The sequence below is a fragment of the Branchiostoma lanceolatum genome, chromosome 6 (genome assembly GCF_035083965.1).
Source record: "Branchiostoma lanceolatum isolate klBraLanc5 chromosome 6, klBraLanc5.hap2, whole genome shotgun sequence".
Classification (NCBI taxonomy): domain Eukaryota; kingdom Metazoa; phylum Chordata; class Leptocardii; order Amphioxiformes; family Branchiostomatidae; genus Branchiostoma; species Branchiostoma lanceolatum.
Window position 1 is genome coordinate 9,086,768 of NC_089727.1, and position 22,434 is coordinate 9,109,201.

At 39.5% G+C, this 22,434-nt stretch overlaps 2 protein-coding genes across 6 annotated transcripts in view; one reads left to right on the plus strand and one right to left on the minus strand.

Annotated features, from left to right (window-relative positions):
* Positions 1-16,414, minus strand: part of LOC136436445 (L-aminoadipate-semialdehyde dehydrogenase-phosphopantetheinyl transferase-like) — a 26,226-nt gene extending 9,812 nt beyond the window's left edge. The window contains exons 1-4 of the mRNA XM_066430437.1: positions 16,354-16,414; positions 14,856-15,076; positions 13,990-14,218; positions 9,090-9,211 (exon numbers count right to left, since the gene is read on the minus strand). Of these exons, the coding sequence (XP_066286534.1) occupies positions 9,090-9,211; positions 13,990-14,218; positions 14,856-15,023 (519 nt within the window). The 5' untranslated portion in view covers positions 15,024-15,076; positions 16,354-16,414. The remainder of the gene's footprint in view (positions 1-9,089; positions 9,212-13,989; positions 14,219-14,855; positions 15,077-16,353) is intronic.
* LOC136436447 (uncharacterized) overlaps positions 2,596-22,434 on the plus strand; it is a 98,043-nt gene continuing 78,204 nt past the window's right edge. Inside the window, exons 1-2 of one of the 5 annotated variants that reach the window (XM_066430440.1) lie at positions 2,596-3,471; positions 17,215-17,508. In XM_066430440.1, the coding sequence (XP_066286537.1) occupies positions 3,446-3,471; positions 17,215-17,508 (320 nt within the window). In that variant the 5' untranslated portion in view covers positions 2,596-3,445. The remainder of the gene's footprint in view (positions 3,472-17,214; positions 17,509-22,434) is intronic. The other 4 variants (XM_066430439.1, XR_010756046.1, XR_010756047.1 and 1 more) reach the window with 4 other exon arrangements.

Genomic DNA, 22,434 nt, shown 5'->3' on the forward strand with positions numbered 1-22,434 from the left:
AGTATCTAATGTGTGAACAGCAGTCTTAATTCATCTTATCTAACTTTTAAAAATCTGTATGTATCTGTAATAATAAAATACTTGTCAGTAATAATCAATAGACTGGAGCCTATATGAATATTGGTATTGACTTCTCCAAACATACACTGTCAAGTAGTATTGCTTTCTTCACAGCCAATTCACTACAGATCAGTGAGTATCTTTATCTATTATACCCACCCACTAGACTAGTGAGGTTGTAACTTGGTTCATCTGTCAACATGAATAAGGCTTGGGCACTAAACAAATCAATTAAACTGTCGTTAACCGATGACCTCATATTCACGGGATCATAATCACCCATTTGTGTCCCCCCATGTGGCAAACATTTTACGAGTTGTAGTCTTTGTAGCGAACATGCTTTTGGATGACTTCATTTACAATTAATAATTGTGTCAAGTCGCTTCTGTTGGTAAAGTTTCTTAAGATCTGTGAGACTCTGTGTCACTGTGTACCAAAGACAAAGATTTTGCACTGTAGTTAAAGCTAACTTTTAAACTGATTATATCGTTTTTGTGATTAATTCAAAGTGTTAGATATATAGTCAAGGATAGAATATATCATTCTAAAATTGTGTTTAAAATGTACTAATTCAAAAATAAATGCTGTATTGTTATGCATTTTATTGTGTTGTTGTAGCCACTGGAAGAATAGCTTCTTCAAAAACAGTAACTGTTGTATCTTAAGTTAATTGAACTAAGAGTCTAAGACTCAAAATGCGTAACACAAAATTTTTGCAAAAGAAAATATATAAAGATATCAATTTATTTTGCCTCCAAGAAGAACAATCATATGACAAACACTTGAGGCAGGCCACAGTACAAAGACCTACAAAAATGTCCATTGCTCCAGACCTACATTTCTTACTACATACAGTTATTGCAAACAATGTGCTTTGCATGGTCCTATTATATATCCTCGTCTATATATAACAAAATAGTCTCAACATGAGGAAAATCTTCAGCTGCCCAGCGAATATCACGATAACACAAGGACGACACAATCTTCACCTGAATCAAAGTCGTCAGATAAACAAAGGCACATCTGCTGGCAAATTTTGCCTTGATGCCAAAGTTTTCCCAACCCATAATCAGTGTAACAAACGAGGCATGTAATTGTTGTGGGGGGAGAAGTGCTATCTGTTTCACCTGGCCACATCTGGTCGTGGTCTACCTGTGCAGGTAGAATTAAGATGATACTGCAAATTCATTTAATATTGCGGTTGGTAATTTTAGCCGTTGGGGAGAAAGGGAGTAGTTCATGCCATTTAATTCTAACAGTTGGAAGAAACATCACTGTCTGAAATGTTGGTGATCAAATATTTGCAATGATGACATTTTAGCGGTCGACTACTGACCGTTAAAGTAGGTAGAATTAAGTTATCGTTAACAAAACAAGAATTACAGTAGCTTGGAACTCGTTGCCACCAAGTCCTGTAGTGTGAATGTTTTTATTCACAAGATCAGGTTATTGCCAGCATCGAAAAGCTATGAGCCTCGAGCTCGCTGTTGTTCAATTTGATAGTTTCTTGAATTAAAGACAATTAAGAACTGTCTGTATCCGTATAGCTGGTATAACCGCCCTTCGGCATAACACACCAGCTTTGCAGGCACACAGTGTGGAAGCAGCTAGTTATATTACACTGAACGACCTGTCACTCCAAACCATTGCACATCTAGCTGTATCATCCTCATTAAAAAGATGGCTTTAAACAACACTTACAGCTAGATGAGCAAAGGTTAGGGGTGACAGGTCGTTCAGTGTAATATAACCAGCTGCTTCCGCGCCGTGTGCTTGCGAAGCTGGACTGTGTTATGCCAAAGGGCGGTTATACCGGCATACTGATACAGATAGTGGTCAGCTATTCTAAAACAAAAAATTGTTCATGCATGCCATATAGATGAAATATCATAATAGCACTAGTGCTGCACTACTGTCTCTGCTAACAATAACTAGAAAGCTTTTTTGCTTTTAGTTTTACGTCAATGAGTACATACATTTGTACTGTAATGCTATTGTACATGTGAAACCTATAGGGCTGGATATCCCATATCTTAACTGTGGTCTATGCCTAATCCCTAGATGCGACAACTTTCCATCTGAACTATAAATATTCAACACCATCCTATAGACTTACCTCTGATCCTTACGTACACAAAAATGCTTTTTAGATAATCCTTTTCTATACCACCATACTGATTTATGCACAGATGAAAATTCATACAGACAGTGATATAGGTAGCAGTATCTCTCAAGCTTATTTCGAAATTGGACAATGCATGCTTCTAACCATAAGTAAATCTCCATTTTATCCAGTTTTAGAGTTTGAATTGTCTTTACATATTGTTTACCTAAATGTCTAACCTTCATAAACGCAAGTTTCTTACTGTAATACAGAATGTAGAATACTAGTACCCCTTTCCTATAATCGGTAGGACTGAAAAGACAGGAAATCCCAGGTAACTGCCTTAAGGACAGGTAAACGTTGAGCACCTGTCGGAAGGCTCCTCCCCCTCGTATTACTGTCAAAGGTAGACGAGCGGCATGAACAGATCAAAGGGACAGACGGGCCACAACTGGTCATTTCAGCGGTACTTACACATTGTCCCCCGGTAGACTGGTTTGTCTGCTATGTCTTTGAGGATCACAAAATATATGAAACGTAGGAGACAAAGCTTTATAAATGTGGGCAACTTTTCACACCGTTCATTCAACAAGCCAGGTACATGTACCTCTTTCAAGTCATCTAACAGATATGTCGAAAATTCTATAAACTCTATCAACGCTGTGAGTTTATAAACACATCAACATGGATCGTGTTTCGGCAATGTTTTCAGTAAACACAACGTTACAAGAGTTCGGATTGGAGAGTACGGTTCGGCTTGGGCGACCACATCTAGTAGGAAGTGATTCTTTGTGTGTACGAGTGACCCTGGCATAGAAAGCTATCCAACCCGATTAAATCCCAGGCAGAAACAATGGGTTAAGGGAAAGGTGGGTTATATACCTGGAGGCACCTGGGGAGAGTATATAACACACACTCGGCACACCTGCCTCCTCAGGTATGCTGTCGGTAATTACCTGTTTTGTTGGGCTTAAGACATAGCCTGGTCCCTGTCACGGCCCCATCTGACAATACACAGAAGGTCACGACTATACGAGTACAAGCCACACAACAACATAGCCGAGATTTGTCGCATTACATGTACATGCCCAGCCAGGCACAACGAAAATCAGCTCAAACTCTCTTTGATATAGCTTCCGGCTTTCCAGAGCTGGCCGCGATTGCAGAATATAGAATACTGGACAGCGACAATTCTTTATCAATCTAAGAACACAGCAGCCGTGGAACAATAGATAACTACGGGAATCTACCGAAGAACAATGGAATTCAGTAGAGGAGTTCATGTGGAAGGAAATTCACTCTGCAAGGTGGGATAACAGCCTTTGTTCTAAAGTTTGTCTTTCAGCTGTTCTTGTTTTGTTTAGACTTAACATTATGTATACCATGACCTTCTAGTATGGGGGTGGGTGGGATATGCCTGACTGTACCAACTTGCCAGATGTTGTTACCTGAACTCTTAAGTACGTACTAATGATTAACATCAATTTCTTTAATTTATCATGATTATGTTCATCAGTTCTATTATCATAAGTAGCTGTAAAGTATGACAGACCTGTTCAGTAGTAACATACTAAGTGAGGATGGTACAACCTGCTCTGCTTTGCTACATTATATATATATATCACAAGTTAAATCTTTCTAACTTCAACAATTCGTGTCATTTACAATCTTTTATCAAACATCTTGAGTTTTTCTGCACTTACTTCGTTCAGTTGACATTAAATGTTTAGGGCAATTAATATCATCTTTATACAAATCAATTTAACATAATATATACTACCTGCATGTATATACATGTGTAAACTACATGGGATCCACGCTAATATCTGCTTCTAGTGAGTGCTATATTTTGAGTTCGGCCTGACTACCGGGTATCACTGAAATGAGGAAGAGTGAAAGCAGACAATCCAATTGAAGACTTCTGTATCAGTTCCTAGTTAGCATATGTAGATATTTAGCACTATGGTTAAGATATGTATTTATGCACTTATGACTGACATGCACCAGAAAGATCTATGTTTGATTTGAAAATTGCCATATCTCATCAGAATTCTGATTCTTTTCCAATCGCTCAGAATGTACATATGCCATTCACGCAACCCAGAAATACCCAGAGTATATCTGACTACCATCTGATTTGCATAATATCAATTTGAACAATATTTTGATGTTGTATTTTTAACTGATGTTGGAAGATTCAATTGAAATCCTGTAAACATAAATTGCTTGAAGTTCACATTCTCTAGTATAAATCTAGTCCTTGCAATTACCAATCTAAGTTGGTAGTGATAGTTATATTCTGACTCAAACTGCCCAAGCTGCAATTATTTCAGTCACTGATAGATCCATAAAACAATATCAATAAATAGTTTGCAGTATATGATCAGTGGAAAAGTGATAGCATAATATATCAATATTTGAATTACTGCAGTTGTTAGTTTCTTTTAAGATAAAATTTACATTGTATCAAAAGGTGACACAAACCTTAAGAACACAACAGAATAGCAGCATAGCTCTAGAACAGTGATGTATATGTAGTGACTGTAGCAGACAGTTTTGACGGACAGGTGTCAAGTGACCCTAACCTTGTCTTGAGAGCTCTCTCTCTCTATCCACACGAGCTGGTGTCTAAACAACTTAAAGTGGTTTCCTCTTAATCACAACAACGACAATGGCACAGGAGAATCTTCAACTCTCGTTTTCATTCCACCCATAATCATTACAAAATCCTAACTCAGACTAGCGTACAAAAAAGTCTAGAAATGGTAACTGTACGGTTGTAAAATGTGTGTCTAATAGTCTAAGAGTTTTGTGATTTGAGGAATGATTTCGGTGAAGTGTTGAAGATGGGCATTGGCTAAACGTGTTTCAGTCGAGAGATAGATCCGGACTAAGACTCCGGAACAAACAATGGGAAAATCCCTGACCCTGTGAACCCCAGCGTATCTGACCTGTCGCTGAAACCTTGCTCAGATCTTGCAGTGAGATAGCGAGAAGAAGCGCTCTTCTTCAATCTTCAACAGTGTCTATTAGGGCTCGACATACTCGGTGCATGTGCATTTTTGTGTTTCCAAAATAGGACCTGTGTACCTAATTTTTGACTGAGGGCACCAGTGCACCTAAATATTTTTGTAGGCTATAGGGTAAAGGTACAATTGCACACCAGTAAACAGAATATTCTTGAAACATAAGAATCAGAAAAAGCAATATAACCATTGCTGTACATTGTTTGATGTATCACTTGTCTAAAATTTTGATGTAAGCAATAGAATTGCAGATTGAAGTTCTTAAGGGAGGTAGTAGAGTTTGTAAATACATTTTGCTGAGTCAGACTTTATTTCATATTGTGCACCCAAAATTCTTTTTGTGCACCTAAATTTTTATGTCATGTGCACCAGTGCAACTATTCCCAAAAATGAATTTTGAGCCCTGTCTATGTTGCCACATTCAGAAAATACTTTGCAGACACTGTCTATATTCACGACATGGACATGATTGCCTGCGTATACAAAGAAGGCATACATGCCAAGTACATAGTGGATTGCTACCATTCAGTAATCCTGTGTATAGACAAGAATATATAGCGTGTTCAACTCACAACCTGAAGCTGGACTGTAGTTGTAAAGAAAAGTGGACAATCTTTTTTTATAGACACTCAGATAATTACAAAAAGACTCTCTAATATGAGCATAATGAGAAAGGTGAGGAGCCCCTGTGGAGAAAATGATAGTTTTTTCTAACATTAAAGGCTGAGCAACCTTTTTACACACATTATGTAAGGACTCTTGTTGTTATGGCTGTTAGGAATTCAGGGGCTACAAAATCCGCTCCTCACCAATAGGAATTTGGGTAGCGGACAAAAGCTGGACTCCAGGGTAACAAAATCAAGATGTTTTAATTTGTTTTTTATCTGAATTGCTATTTCCCAATCTAGCATTAGTATTTGCTGTAAGAAGGCAACCTTTTACTTGATTAATGTTAAAACGTAAAGCAGTCCAATAGCCTTTTAAGCCAAAGGGGCAGTGGATTGTAGTCCTTGGGAAAGGCACTTTACACGACTTCCCTCACTCCACCCAGCAGTAAAATGGGTATCTGAATTTTGTTGGGGAAAAAGGTAGTGGAAGGAGAGGGATGGGCTCCGCCTTCCAATACCGTGCCCTAGACACAGTGGATAACAATCCACCGCCCCTACAGCCTCAAAGACTGCCTTTACATGTACCTCTACCTTTAGAATGGAGCTGCAGGTTGGAATAAAAACAGTAGCCAGTGGGTAAACATGCAATACAGTACATATGATGTGTGGGTCACCAGTTAGCATTCACTTTGGCGAGGTTTCCAGTATCATCATCATCATCTGTCGACCTCTGCTGCAGAGGACGGGGCGAGCCCTTGTACAACCGAGGCCCACATCAGTCTGTCTGACATGGCTGCTCCTAAGTCCTCCAACTCAATCCCTGTGTCCCTTGAGATAGTCCTTGGGAAGGTCAGCTTCCTGGAGTGTGTTTTCCCGTGTGGTTTCCACAATGTGAGAGATGAGACAATCTCCTTGCTGGCCCGATGGCAGTGGCCAGCAAACCGGACTCGTCTCTGTTTAAGACTGTGACACTTCCAGTATAACTCATACTGTCACCATATAATTATATATATATAATCACAGAGATGGCAAATGTGATAAGACAATTGCGACTCAAAACGTATATAGACACAGAATCCCTGCCTTCAAATACCTGAGGTTTGGTATTGCTGTTAGAGTGTTCAAACCCTGGGGACTTACTACTTAGATAGGGGCCTGCATGCCCTTTTCTGTTTGGCGTTATCGGCCATTTTAATTCCACATAATGCGTAGAAGGACCCCTAAGATTTAACGTTGAGCATTGTTGTTGTGCATTAACATGATTGGCACCTAAATTTAGCATACAGCCAAAATACCTCATCTAACAAAATACATGTATTTACATGCATGTAGCTGCTGCCTTTCTCAATTAAGCATAAAGCATTGTACCTCCTATGCAGGCCCCCTAAGATCAGAGCAGTCACACGATGCTAAGGTGTATCTGTTATGTTCGCAGTGGTTCTATTTTCGCGGTTTTCGCAGTGACTTCTAAGCCATGAAATTGACACCGCGAATAATACGTTTCCATTGTATGACTGCTATACTAAAGAATTGTTTTAACCGCAAATCTAAACACTGTCTTGAACAAATCATTAGTCTTCGTTGGTACACAACCCTATTTCATTCTTCTGCAGACGCTTCAATGACAGGTCAGTGTCTGTCGTTTTCATCAGTTCATAATAAACAATTTCTATTGGTGCGAAGTAAACTTGTCGAAACAGAAGAATAAAATAGGGTTGTGTACCAACGAAAGCTATACCGACCTGATGAAACTATTCAATTTACGGAACCTAAAACACTGGATTTCCAGTCTAACTGCAACTCTGTAACTCTCCCTGTAAAAATGCTACTGAAACAGCAAGGAAACTTGCTGCCCTATGTGCCACTAATACTAAGGGTCTGAACAAACGAACGAACAGATAAAACATGTCAACTTCAAGACCTTAGCCCCAAGGGTTGCAACATGGAGGATGACAGGGGATAATTATACATTGAAATGGATCAAGGAGGTTTTATCAAATTAAAACCACTTTGAGTGGATGGAAGGGTTTAGAAGTCTAGACAAGATAGCTTTCACACCAAAATTGGATAGCATTATACAGAGTTTACTGCATGAAATACTCAGCCATGGTTTTCTATATAATCCCTTATCTAGTTGACCTATCAGACATAATGTTTAAAGCATTTTCGAAGTGCTGAAGATTGATCTATTTTGTAAACACACAGTGCTACTAAATCAACCTCCGCCACCATTGTTGCAACGTTCTTGCGGTCGTATCGCAACTGACACAGTAGCGTGACCGAGGGATTACACGCAACCTGCAAGCTAATCCACCGTCAACACCGTCCTGTAAAACGATACTTTCCGAGGAAGAGATATATGGATTAGTCAAGGATAATATACTCCTCCCTGACTACAGCAATATACTGTCAACAGGAAAATCTTTGTATCTACGACAGGTGTGTTTGTTTATACATGACAGCATGACATACCTGCTTCCTTGAGTAAAAACCCCTTGGGTGAATCATCAGTTTTCATAGACATCATATTACAGTGGATTACTGTTTTTTTGTACCCTGTATTATCATATATGGGGTTTTACAGTATGGGAAAGGTCTAAAAGCATTGCACAAACCACTGAGGGCCCCTTTCTCATATGCAGGCTATACGATATAGATCATGGTATACATACTAGTACTGCTTTCTCTGCTATACTGAACACATAGGAAATGGTACATGGAAGTTGAAAACATACCATTACCAGTGAACTAGTTCCCATGGAGCTATAGTGGACAGCTGTGTGGCCCAAGGGCTTATAATTATGGAGATAGGTGCTGCCCTATACACCATGTGGTGTGGGAGGGACTTAAACTTCTTGTCATCCTCAATTGAGGTGAAGCATGATTGCTTTTTCAAGTAGCTTTAAAAATAATAGTAACACAATGCGGCTTTGCCACAGCTCACATATTTAGCCAAGCACGCCGAGTCACCCCTAAACCTTTCGATAAGTGTGTTGGATTCTTTTACGTGCAGAGGTTTGACTCCTGAATCTTACGCCTAGAGCTCCCTCATATACAGGGCCACCGGCTTTATATCACCATACAAAATGAAGAATACAGTCTTTTACAACATGTCCGAGTTGGGCCAACTCTGGGAACGAACCCCTTGTATAGAGATGTGAGGACCTGAAAATATAACAATTATTATGTTATTAAGAAATCTACATTACAGATGTGAGGACCTTAGAATATAAGTTATAACAAGTATTATGTTATTTAGAAATCTTCATTACAGAGAATTTAACACCTTACCCAGTGTCTGTAGAAGAGCTTGAGCTGTTCCCACTCAGAGTTCGGAGTCTTGATTGTGGACCACTCGTGGTCGGTGAACTGCCTTCTCATCATGCGAAAGAACTCTGGAACATCCCCTCTATCTGGATCAAAAACACATAAATGTACTTTCAATTGGCTTTAGTAAGAATACAGTGAAGAAGACAATTATATTAAAGTAACTGTTACTTATAACGTACATGAAGGATTTGGCACTCTCACCGCCAAGGCCCAGGTTCAATTGAGAAGGTAAGTAGTACAGTTTCCTGGCTCCCAGGAATCGAACCCGGGCCCGCCAGCACACAAACCCAACACAAACACAAAGCTAACACTTAGGCTGAAAGGTCTGATCCAGAGAGATTGGTCAGTAAGTGGCGTTTGAACCACACTGTTTCAACTTGAGTGAAATAAAGAGAATGTCACAAACCATATGCATATAACCTTTGTTGACAATTAAGTTTCTTAGTACTTTAGGGCAATATATGAAAAAAATGATATCTATAACAGGCATTATTAATTTCTGACATCTAATGACCTCCAGAACTGCATTTGGTACAACAGTAGCACAGAGTCTGGAAGCTGACATAACAGAAAATAAAGTGGCTATGTTGCAAGCTACATCAAAAATGGGTCAAAAGCCTTGCTTATTTTGTGATGCAATTTTATCATCCAAATTGTTTCTTTGCCCTTCAAAAGGGAACAAATTCATAACAATAAAATTATTCATATACATATTTTCCATGTAAGGTAAATAATCAATTGACATTAGGTTGATTATCTTTTTCTCAGTCTTTATTTTTATCAAGTTATTTGATAACTGAAAAAAAGAATTATCATTGATATCTCTCCTGTGTTAGTGTTGTGTTAGTTGGCTGGTATTATATTGATTCTTGATTCTTGTCTTTTATTTGTTTGTTGTGTCATACTTTTGCTTTGGATCCGTGGTATATGTGTTGCCTTATCTTATTATTACCATGTTTATTTGTTATTTTGCAAAATGAATTTAAAAAGAAATAATAATCATAAGATCATAGCTGATCATCAACCAAAATATTAGCACTATCAACTCTTTTTCGTTACGTTTCTTAGTAGAATAACCCAAAAGATGTGTTGTGGGGTTTGAACACTGTGCCCTAAAGGCATGAAATATGCAAAACAGCACATTGTGACTGGCTGTGTCATTCCACAGTCCACTGAACAACAATGGCTCAGGTGAGTGAATGGGGGCCAAGGGGTACATATGATGACCCTAATTACATTGTAATGAGTTTGCAATTACACTCACTTGACTCTCTCCTTTTAAAGACATTAGCATGAAATATGAATTGAATTAGCTGGGCTAGAGTGGTCGTTTGCCTTGCTAAATAGTTGTAAGGGATTGTGCCACAGAAGGAACAGATCGTTTTGAGTATTGAAGTTGAAAATAGCTAAAAAATATGCAGAATTTAGTTCCTTTTTTTAAGTTCAATTCAAAGACAACATTTACTAGTATAAGGATACTTTGTATTATGATCATGATGGACTACATTTTATGTTTAAGTTTAGGTCTGAGGACATTTCAAAGACTTTCAGTTATGCCTCAGTTATCAAAATACATGAACATGCTTTTCCTCATCAAGAAATTATATTGCAAATAATCATAATACAGAATCATTGTAATATACACGCATATCATAGTTATCATCATATTATAGTTTAGCTGGCAAGAGGAGATATTTCTTTCATGATAGAGATAGATTTTTTTTGCTCATCCAATGTTCACCCAAATGGACTGAAGTATCATTTTAGGATTGTCTGTTTGTCTGTCTGTCTGTCTGTAAATGTTTCAGTCAACTCTAAAAACACCAACATGCTTAAAATCTTCTGCATATTTCATAACTTCCAGGTCATTAATATGCAGAATGATTCATATCAATGTCAGTAATTGATATGTAATACAGAAACTGAAGTCATCAGCATTATTGTTACTGCTACACCTCCAAGATCCTTCTCTTCAAAAATACATAACTACACACTGCTGGTATGGGTTGGCAAAGAAAGCAATTTGGCCTACGATAATTACAGATAAGCATCTATCCTTACAAGTCATGGTACTTCTCAATTATAATCATAGTGTATTGTGCCGCACTGGCAACAGTTTACGTTGGGTCATGTACAGTTACTCTTCTTTGGTGTCAGATTTTTCACCCTCAATTATCCTAAAGAGCCAACGAGACTGGCGACGCCAAAGTTAACCGTTCTTCACTGGTCAGAAATAAAGGCGGCATTCCTAGATGATGCTATCTCTTACTGTGTCTGTCTGTTAGAATGGAGTTGTCACACCTCTTAAGAGGTGTAGTCTTGTGGAAGTGAACAAATCTCTTGAGAACTAGAAGTTCAACAAAAAGTGTAGCCAATTGTGCTTGTTAGAGTACAATGTTACAGTACAGCATACATGAGTAAAAATAAGGAGCATGTTTCAATAGTACTGCGAAACAATTTGTCAGTTGTAGCTACATGTATGACACTGAAAAAATGTTTAGTGGTGTCTTAAACTTAAAGGTCAACTTTAAGGTAAAACAGTCATCCTCAACTGAGGTGAAGCATGATGCTTTTTGAAGTGGCTAGTGGTAGTGCACTGCGGCTTTGCTATGGCTCACGTTTTTAGCCAAGCTTTTCGTTACCATCAGAAATGGATATATTGCACTGAATGTTGGCAGCAGCAGGTTATATTACACTGAACAGCCTGTCACACCTAACCTTCGCACATCTGACTACAAAGTTTTTAAGTTTTTAAAAGCTATCTAGTTACAATACTCCTAGTACTTGATGGAAACGAGTTCCATTCTACGATAGTTCTAGGTACATTGATAACCCGAGATAACTTTTTCCCTAGTGGCTTAGGAAACATGTCCCATAATGATGAGATGGACACAGCATTGGGTCATACATGCCACACATATCTCATTATGCAAACCTGTAACCCAAGAGTTGACGTTAGGGTTACGGCTAGTTTAATGGAGCCACTCTGGTCTCTTGTGAGCGCAAATATGTTCTTGTAAATGCGATTTTTTCGGGATGTTGACTTGGACGGTACACAGGTGTACAGAGTTAATGGGCTTTTCAATTTGCTAATGGCATCCCTTGTTGGAGGTAATGCGGTAAGAAGAAAGTTAATGGGAGACACCAACATTCAAGGGCAAATTAGGCCGATGATTCAGCGTAATATCCCGTAGAAATATTGCCACACTGACCGAATGTGACATTTATTGGACGTTGTCCATGGACGCGGGGGGAATGTGGAGGATCTCAAAATCCAATCTTGTTAATATGGATGGATGGGAATCGTAAGGGCTTAAAATTCTCTCATCACTCAGACTTTGACGTGTGCAGATTAAGGCCACAGCAGATGTCTATTTGTCTTAATCAAGCTACTCAACTTTTAGTGACCTAACTTTGCTCGTGCGTTGAGGTACTTTGAAAAGTTATCAAAAAACACTTATAATCCCTATACCAAACTTTTTTATTCATTTTGTAACTAAACAAGAGTTCCACGACCTCATATCTCCATGAACAATTCTATTCATGCAAATGACTTACACAATTGCATGATATATGCTTGGTCATAAACACCTTTATCTAACTTACACATGTTGCAATATTGACAGTCGTATAATTTTCCAATTAGATGAATTATGGTGTTTTTGCATTAATTATGCAAATTAGGAATTTATTTGCATAATTGGTATCTGTTGATGCAAATTAATTCATACTTTCCATAAACTACATATGTTACATGTATTTGAGTCTGATAATGAAAAACACTTCAAATATAGATTTTCCTCATTGGCTATGCAAATTAAGTCACAATTAGTATAACTTGCACTACATTATGTATATCTCTGTCTAACCTACCTGCATACTAAATATCATATTGACAGTCCTATAATTTTCCAATTAGATGAGATATGGTGTTTTTGCATTAATTATGCAAATTAAGTCCCTATTAGCATAATTTGCACTTCATTGTGTACATCTCTGTCTAAGCTACTTGCATACTAAATATCATGGAAATCCATCGTTCCTTTGTTCAGTTATTCTCCTTAGAAGATTTTCACAAAAACGCCCCTGCAGTTCCAGAGGAAGCTGCTAGGGGGCCCAAACCTACACCACTTCTTTATTACATCACAAGCTATCTGCCACCCAAAAATCAAGACCACAGCACGTCCAGGTCAAAAGATACAAAAATTGAATTTCTACTGCAGTACCAAGGTCACATACCAGGGGACCCAAAATTGACCTTAAACTTCGGCTTCACAACACCTGCCCACATACCAAATATCATCGTAATCCATCAAGAGGTTCTTGAGTTATGCTGACTACAGTAGTGCGGAAACACAAACAGACAAACACACACACAGACACACCCAAAACAATATCTCCATTTTTCATGGAGATAATAATGTGTTATTCCTACTAGTACTAGTGTACACGGGATTAAGAGGTCACAGCACAGGTTCCTGGCATTCCTGGCTACATATTGTGTCCTTGGAAAAAGCACACGACTTTTCTCACTCCACCCAGGTGTAAGAATGGGTACCTAACTTTGGTTGAGGAGGTAAAAGGTGGTGTAAACAAGACTTGGCAGCTGTGAACCACTGATCGGTCACTGAACTGGATCGCTATAGTGATTTTCCGTCATAGCATTCATGATAGTAACTACAATTCACAACAGCATGTTATACTTATAGAAAAAAAAAAGAGGGATGGGCTCTGCCTTCCAATACCATGCCCTAGACAAAGTGGATAATAACCCACTGTCTCTACAGCCTCAAAAAGGCTATGGGACTACTTTTACCTTTGTTTACCTATGCAACCCAATAGCAGTAGTTACAGTACTTACTTGGATAGTCAACCTTCATGACATCTACGCCAACAACGTGTTTGTGCTCTGCCGCCAGCACAGCGTAGTCTCCTGAGTGTGACACGTTGAAACTGAAGAGGGCATGGTCATCGTTGTCAACTGTGTTAGTTAGATACGGTTTACCCTTCTCTGTTCTACCCAATTGGACATCTTTCCACTGGATTCCCAGCTGGTCACTGACGGCTTTTCTGATAAGAAGACGACCAGCCTGTAGAAAAAAAGGTTTGTCAAAAGTCAGATACACCATGATACTGTAGGTATATATGACTTTGAATGAGATATACAGTAAGTGGCACATATTTCAATATTATAGCTTGTTAATTGCTTTTCAGCATGAAAAATATCTAACAATTTATTTATTGATAGATTGATAGATTGATAGATTGATAGATTGATAGATTGATTGATTGATTGATTGATTGATTGATTGATTAAAAAAGAGATACAAGCATGGTTAATTTTTTACAACAAAAAAAGGAACAAGGGTGTGCAGAAATATTGAAAGAAAATAATGTGTGCTCAAAAAATACTACACCATATACAAAAGTCAGAAAACAAAACAGTTAAGCTAAGGATGTGTACCTGTCCATTTGTTACCTGTTTGAGGAGAGCAACACCTCCAGCACGTTAAAGAACTTATCGAAAAGAGTAGGGGTCCATCCCGGTGTGAGTGGATCAAACCTTACGCAGCTTGCACTTAATGTACAAAACTGGACTGTCTTATGCCTAAAGCCAGGCAGTTTACTGTAGCTTGGGTGCCATACAATTACTACTGGGGCGAAATTAGGGTAGCGAGTGTAGGAGTCCTATACTAGTAAGTTTACGACACAAACAAGCATTCATACCATGGCATACTTAGCATCCTTAGCAAAGACAAACTTGTTGATCCTGTCCTTCTCCTCCTGTTGCACACAGCGTGCTGCTAACAGCCACTCCTCTCTGCTGGGCTGCCACAGCCCTGTCTTCATGGCCCACCTCATCCCCGACATCAGGAGGCTGGCATTTACCTTCATGTGGTGGCACAGCTACTAGTACTAGTACTTTTGTTCACTCAGTTCTGTTCATCCTGTGTAGAGGGATAATTGAATAGCTTGTCAAGCTCGTATACAGCCTAACATTCATTTAGACCCTTGTAGTGCCTAGTGGCACATAGGGTAGCAAGTTTCCGTGCTGTTTCAGTAGCAGGGTATATTTTTACAGGGAGGGGTCCCTAGCCCTTCCCCTTAAAGTTGCACAAGGCACCTACTTGAACACAGGACCCCCATTTTATCTCTCTTCTGAAAGGCAGTGCAGCCCCAACCAATACCTCCTGACCCCAGGACTTGAACCAGGGTCTCCAAGTTATCTACTTATTTTAGTTATTAGCACCAGGAGCTAAACTGTACGGCTGCTACCTGGTGAGCTACAGGGACATCCCTAAAGCCTAATGTTAGTTGACCTTTATTCATCGTGCAGCTACTTTGTTTCTTTTAAAAACAAGGTATTGAGGGGGTATGCTAAATGCTCCATCAGTAATGAAGCCAGAATTGCAAATTTGAGAGACTCAAGTGTTCAGAACACTTCAATAACCATGCATTCGAAGACGATGAGGTCAAAAACTTTCTTATTGCAACATGCAACGCGGTGGTTTCACTTTGCATTACTTTTGTGTCACCAGGACCAAGGCCCTATAACCTCCTTGGCAGGACTAGAAAAAAGATATACTATGTACTGCATAAGTGGCAAAGGTAATCTACAATATCACCACGTAACAGAAAGAAATGGTGTTTTACTCTCCTGTAATATGTCACAGGTGAGGGCCCCAGACTTGTAAACTGAGTTCTTGTCTGGACCATGCCTTATACATGTCTAGACTCGGTCTGTCGATTTGCATAACAATGTCCACAGGTGTTTTGTTCATGTCTCAGGGGCCTTCACCTTTGACATTATACCCACGATGCATTTTGCTGCCAAAATTATGCGAAGTTTGAATCATGAACCTCCTTATAACTATAAGTTAGACAATCAATTGAAAGCCCTGGAATCCACATGATACCTGGTCCACAATCTACTTAAACTAGGTAGGCTAGAGCTGGCCGTCCAAACGAGGTGCCTTCTTGGAAAATGCATAAGCCTGGCTTCTACAAAATGTGTTTCTTAGCATGATCTTCGTATGTGTGACGTCAGGACAACAACTTGGCTTCCTTGAGCAGAGGGGTTTGTGTTCGTTTTAGTCGGAAAGCACAGTTTTCTGAATACGTAAATAGTTCCTAATTCAGAACTCGAGGCTAATCTATGCGACTGACCTTTCAAAAAGACCTAAACTTTGAACTAGAGTAAGAAAAACGAAAGTTTTGTGCCTACCCGGAAAATATCGTCTGAAAATCCGCCATGTTGGCCACGACAACCTCTGACCTTAAATGCTGGTCGTTGATTGGTTGGATTCTGTTGTATCCAAATGGCGGGAATGCGTGGATGTTTGCAACATTTTCATTTGATGTGAAAAATCACTCTTAACCAGTCTTTAGAAAAATATATAGGAGCTTCGTCTGTCAGAATTTGTCAGATAGATTGGTCACATTGTTCTTTGACTGTGATTCATACACAGTTCTATTAAAAACTTCTTTTTTTTTTAGTTTGCCAAGCGGTGAAATTATGTTGGCGTTGGCCCGCGTTTGTCGTCTGCAGATTGTAGCTGACTAAAATCTCTTTTTTTTATTATAACTCATAAACGCACGAGTTCATATAGTTCATAAACGCATGCCAATAGTGACTGAAATTTCTGCGCTTGAAAAAAAACTTGCAACGTACATTTACGATGTTCTTAGAATGTTGGGTGATGAAAACCAAAGCCATGATCGTTTGTTGTGGTGCGCCCAGTTACTGGTCTAAGCAACTTCAATCAGATACATTTCTTCTTGTTGGACATGGTCGTTATCCTGTACTCCCCGTCTATGGTCTAATAGTTTGCGTGAATCTTTTGGCTTTGAACAAGGTCTTAAAAGTCTCAAGAAATACACAACAAAGTCTACTAAAATTTATGGCTGCGTCTGGTCCAGGAGGTTAACACAAGCGCCTTGAACATAAAAAACATGCGAACACAAACTTGCGTTTTCGTCCGTAAAACTTTCTCAACCGTAGAGTTACACAGCTTACACACATTACGTTACGGTAATAAACGCACAGATCGTTCTTTTATTCCGTATTTTCCTCCTTGTTTTCCAGTGGTGCGTGTCGTGCATGGCCGGCGGCTCCTGGGGAGAGTGTGTCTGGAAGTAAACCACGCACGCCCTGGCCAATGTCACCTCAAAGTGGACTGGATCCAGTTTTATATCATTGCCTTTTGTCGCCCGTGTGGAAAAAGTCCACACCCCGCAGGCTGAACTGTGCAGAAGTTTTGCTGCGACACCCGCGGTCGGTTTCCCGACTTTTCTCGGACAAAACTTCTAGCTGCGCCGTCCGCAAGTACATCGAGACCCGGCCGTTTGCCCTACGCGCCATGCTCACAAGAACGCACCGGTAAGTCAGCTGACTTATTTAACCTCCCCACCAATCAGGTAATAAGTCGTTCCCGCTCAGACGAGCTCAGAGTTTATCGAGGGGCCATTAGGTTCAGGATGCGCAGTGGTGCCAGCCAGTCTTGGCGGGTAAATTCCCAAGACACCGCTTGAGAACCACTTACGGCTCGGAGCTTCGGCTAGAAAGCTGGCCTTGTTCCGTGGGTTGTAGTCAGAAAAGGAAAAACCTTGTGATAAACATATTAACCAGACGTACTGACTTGTTGATTCGTTCAAACGGTTCGAGAATTGCACCCACTTTAAAAGTGAGAAGCCAGTTATAATGTACTTCGGTACATGGTGTGTCGTTGGTTACATCGATGTAACAGGCACAGCAAAAGTTTGTCTTCGCACACGTCAGTCATTTAGTTTGATTGACAGCTAAAAGGTATATTTTAAGCGGGCAGGAAAACGCAATTAAGCAAAAAGCCAAGTTGTGGTGCCCCCTTTTGATCTGAATTCCAATACTTCATTTATGCAGGTCGGGTAAGCGTTTCTAAAGTGTAACTGCGTTTTTCTGCATTCAACCGGGAAGATTTCGACTTACATGGCAAAAAAAGTTACAACTTGGTCTCTAAAGAATGGTATTTAAGATAAGCAAGAAGAGGTAAACATCTCGACGTTAAAAAGAAGTGATTGTTTGGCAAAAAAGACGGAGTCAAAATAACGTTCTTTCTCCGTGGGAACGCACTCAAGTATACTGGGCCGCGACAGGTGACAGAAAGCAGAACCCTCGAATCAGTGCGGGAATGTGACACTACCTTCACTCGCACCTCGCCTTAGTGCACCCCTGGTCCGTGCACTATGCGATTTTAATAGTTTTGTTGACCCTTTAAAGAGAGGTCTCAAGCCAAAGTTAACAACCGCCATGTCTATACAACAGCGGTTACTGAAAATTCCAGCTTATAAAGACGTTATCTTAAAGCTTGTTTTGCCGTAAACAAACTTGCGTGACGTCACCTGTGTGGGTATCTAAACTACTCCACGGTTGACAGCCGAATAAACTTTTTCCTCCGAACTTTCAGAGATAATAGAATTAATAGCTTGGGTCAGGCTCTGGATATTCTGAGAGTCGAGTGTGTGAAAGTCGACCTGACAGCTGATTTAATGGCCGTCCGAACGACCTCTCACTTCCTTGTGGAGCGCTAGGAAAAGGAGACACCTGACAGCCGAGCTGCTGTCTCGGAAAACCACTAAAAAAGGCAACATTTCTATATGTTGTATACATGTATCACGGTCATAGTAAGTCATACTACTTGGGTTATGAATGTGTAGTATAAGTATACATGTTTTCCTGGGAAGGGCATATCAGTTGGGGCTGCACCCGTTTTTCGGAAGGGTTCTAAAATGAGGGCCCCATGTTCGAGGAGGCTAACAACCCCTCCCTGTAAAAATAAACCCTGCCACTGAAACAGCGAGGAAATTTGCTGCCCTATGTACCACTTGGCACTACAATGTGAACAACATAAGAACATACATTAGAACAATAGCTGTATTGTAGACGCTAGTATGATCAAAATTTAAGATATCCTGTGCAACATGCGATAGACATAATGTTAACGTTGCCTAAACAACATAGAATATATTGAATGTCGGCTCTATGAAATATTATAGGAATGTTAGAAGTCGTGAGCATTTAATGAAGGCATTGCTAGGTAAGGAAATCACATGCATCGATATAGTCCAAAATTGATCACAATCAATTTTTTGTCATCGATATTTGGTGTTCGGGAAATATGGCCAATGAGCCGCCTGTTTGCATATTATCTTTTTTATACTTGTGCAGAATTGATTTTTTGATCGTTTCGTTTAGAAATGCCGTTTTATCTCTTAGATAGTATTCCTGTCTAAAATAATCCTTAAGACAAAAGCCACAACACGTAGAGACAATTATGGACAACCTAGTTATCAACACCATCAGAAGGACCAATCGTGTTCACATCACTGAAACAAAATACCTAATGTGTTAGAGACACCACATAATATGCGGTATCTCTATAGATTTAATGTGACTTTAGAGGATGTCATTTCGCGAGTACGTATATTTTTTGTATTGCAACATCAAAAACAACACATAGTGATACCGCACTCAAGCAAAACACGCTCACCAAGCGGCATCACCAGACACACAAAAAAGCAAAACATGTAACGAATTCATGATGAAACTTAAAGTGAAGAAGCAATGGTACATATTACAAAAACAAACATGAGCTTAATTATGAAAACGCTTAGTAAAAATGAATATTTTTGCCTACCTCATTGTTCTAAATATTCATTTCACAATTAGCATGACTTGTGGCCGCTTTATAATTTATAGTCACTATTTGAAGAGAGTCTTTTGAGTCTACAATCTCTGTTGTGCTTTTGAAAGTTGATAGAATTGTTGCTCTTTGATAGTACATGACCTTCGGTGGTTTTGTATACATCGTAAAAAAGGCGATAGGTTATCTGAATCTTTCGTCTGTATTTTGTAATCGTCAGGCCCATAAAGGTTTAGTTACGTGTGTGTACTTCAGTTTTCTTTTAGATTTACATTTAGCTACCACTATTTATGCCCACCATGTACACTGGTGACTTTTTCGTTTAAATCTTGGTCTTGTTTTCTTTGATTTCTAATCCACGGTAAGTAGGTATGGTGACCAGGGTGTCGTTCCAGTGTTTAACCGCTAGAGGTCGCGTGCACGTCAACTACTACCGCTTGTAGTTCTTGAGTCGTGCACCTGACAGCTTTGCGAGGTAACTGGCGGAAAGGACAGGCCGTAATATTTCATACCCCTTTCCTGTCGTTATAAGAACAATACTTGTGAAAGGATTTATGTTGTCGCTGCATTGAACTGTCAAAAATGGTCGATATTTCTGCCACACTACCACGAAGACACAAGGCCGTCAAACTGTTTTGTATACAAGATCGTTTCATGACCCACAACATACACCTTTCAGAAGAGTCTGCTCGTGTCACGGGATTGACCATTTCATAGAATAATTCATCAAAATTTTGTTACTCATGGAATACTTTATCATGTTTCTCAGTTGGCGGTGAAAGGATTTGTTGGTCAGCAACTTTAGAATCACGTCATATCCGTTTACAAACCAATAAGAGAGAGACCTTACAGCGAGGATATTTCATGTATACAAACCTATCACTACAGTAAAACCCTGGTTGTTTAGATCAATTGTAGCACCAAAGAAATCATAAATACATCTGCAGTTCGGAGCCTTCTAACTACAACTAGAGAGTGCTATTTGTGATTTCGGAAACTGAATTCTAAGCCGTAACTACACGTTTTACATGTAGTACACAACTTGATGTCTTCTACAAAGGTTGCCTAAAACTTTCTCCAAAATGTTAGTCATCTATGTCGTCACAAATGTGTTGATACAGTCTTTTTTGTTGTTGTAGGTTTTGTTCAGTTTTATCTTACGGTTGGATGTCCTTCATCGTTGCAATACGATTGTGTATTTAAAGCCGTTGTTTTGACCAAAGGAGTTGCGTGTTTGTGTCTTTCCTGTCATTTGTGACGATACGTACATTATTTTTAGTTGTACATTTTGTATAGTTCTCTCTTGCTGCTCGTTTTGCACGTCCTTCGTCGTTACAAACCGTTGTTGTGACCGACGGAGTTGCGTGTTTGTGTCTTTCCTGTCATTTTAAGTGCGTAGATTTTGACACTGGTGTACGTGGATGCACGCTTGGCACCTGTAACCTAATATTTTGTCATCTATGAGGGACACATGCGAGCACTGCCATACATGCTATACATACTGTTCTCAGTAGTTCTCTGGATACTGATCATAGATAGTATCATACAAACATACGTCACTGAAGAAAGGTGTAACATTTACTATCATAATTCCACGTACCGGGGTACATAATTCGGCCACCTTGAAAAGATACGTCCAAACAGATCTCCAACCCACCGTCCCCCAGTATAATGTAGTCCTGTATGTCTAAACTGTGCAAATTTGAGGGGCGCTACGCTAGAAATCTCTCAAACCCACTGTTTTCAAAGTAGCAGATTTATGTAACCCGGCGGGTTAATGTTAAAGGTGGTTATTACTGCAAAATGAGGATATTCGTGGCACAGTCGTAGATAGGTCGTACGAAATTTAGCTGTCTTGCGACGGAAAAGGTTGCTGTACATTCTTGTCGGCGGTCGGTTCTGTCACAGTCTTGTTGAAAGTCGTATCCAAACAAAGATGCCGTACCAACAATGTGACTAGGTCAGTACATGCCGATGATGTTGTACACACTACTAAAACTATATGCTAAAATGCATAGTGTACCCGTTTGTGTGTTATTTTCACATATATGAAGGTGGCATAGCGATCTTGTGGTTAGGGTTGTTGACTCAATCTAAAGGTTCTGGGTTCGCATCAGTAGCAGGCCCAAATGTAGCGCCTTTGGGAGAGATACTTCACGCTTATTTCCTCATTCTACTTGGGTGACAATGAGTATCTAGTATCGGTTAGGGACATCCTCTCGGATGGAACGTAAAGCCGGAGGTCACCTCGAGCATGTTAAAGATCCCACCACAATTCTCGAAAAGAGTAGGTATCCATCCCGGTGTGAGTGGATCGAACCTTACAGTCCGGCTTTTACACAGCGTGTGCCTACATGTACAAAACTGGTGTGTTACGCTTAAATGCGGTTTATGTGGAACAAACATACATGTATATATGTAACGTTGAAAACGTTATATTTCAGACAGCTAAAGGGCGCGTTTTCAATGTCCACTTTCTACTTGTGTGATGAATATTTAGCTATAAGTGAACTCTTATTTTAGATTTCATCATGTTGTTACTTTACTATAGTGAATGCCACGAGTTTACTGTTTAGTTATGTTCGTTTGCTGAGCTATAGGGATGTTATTCAAACGCAATTTGTGAC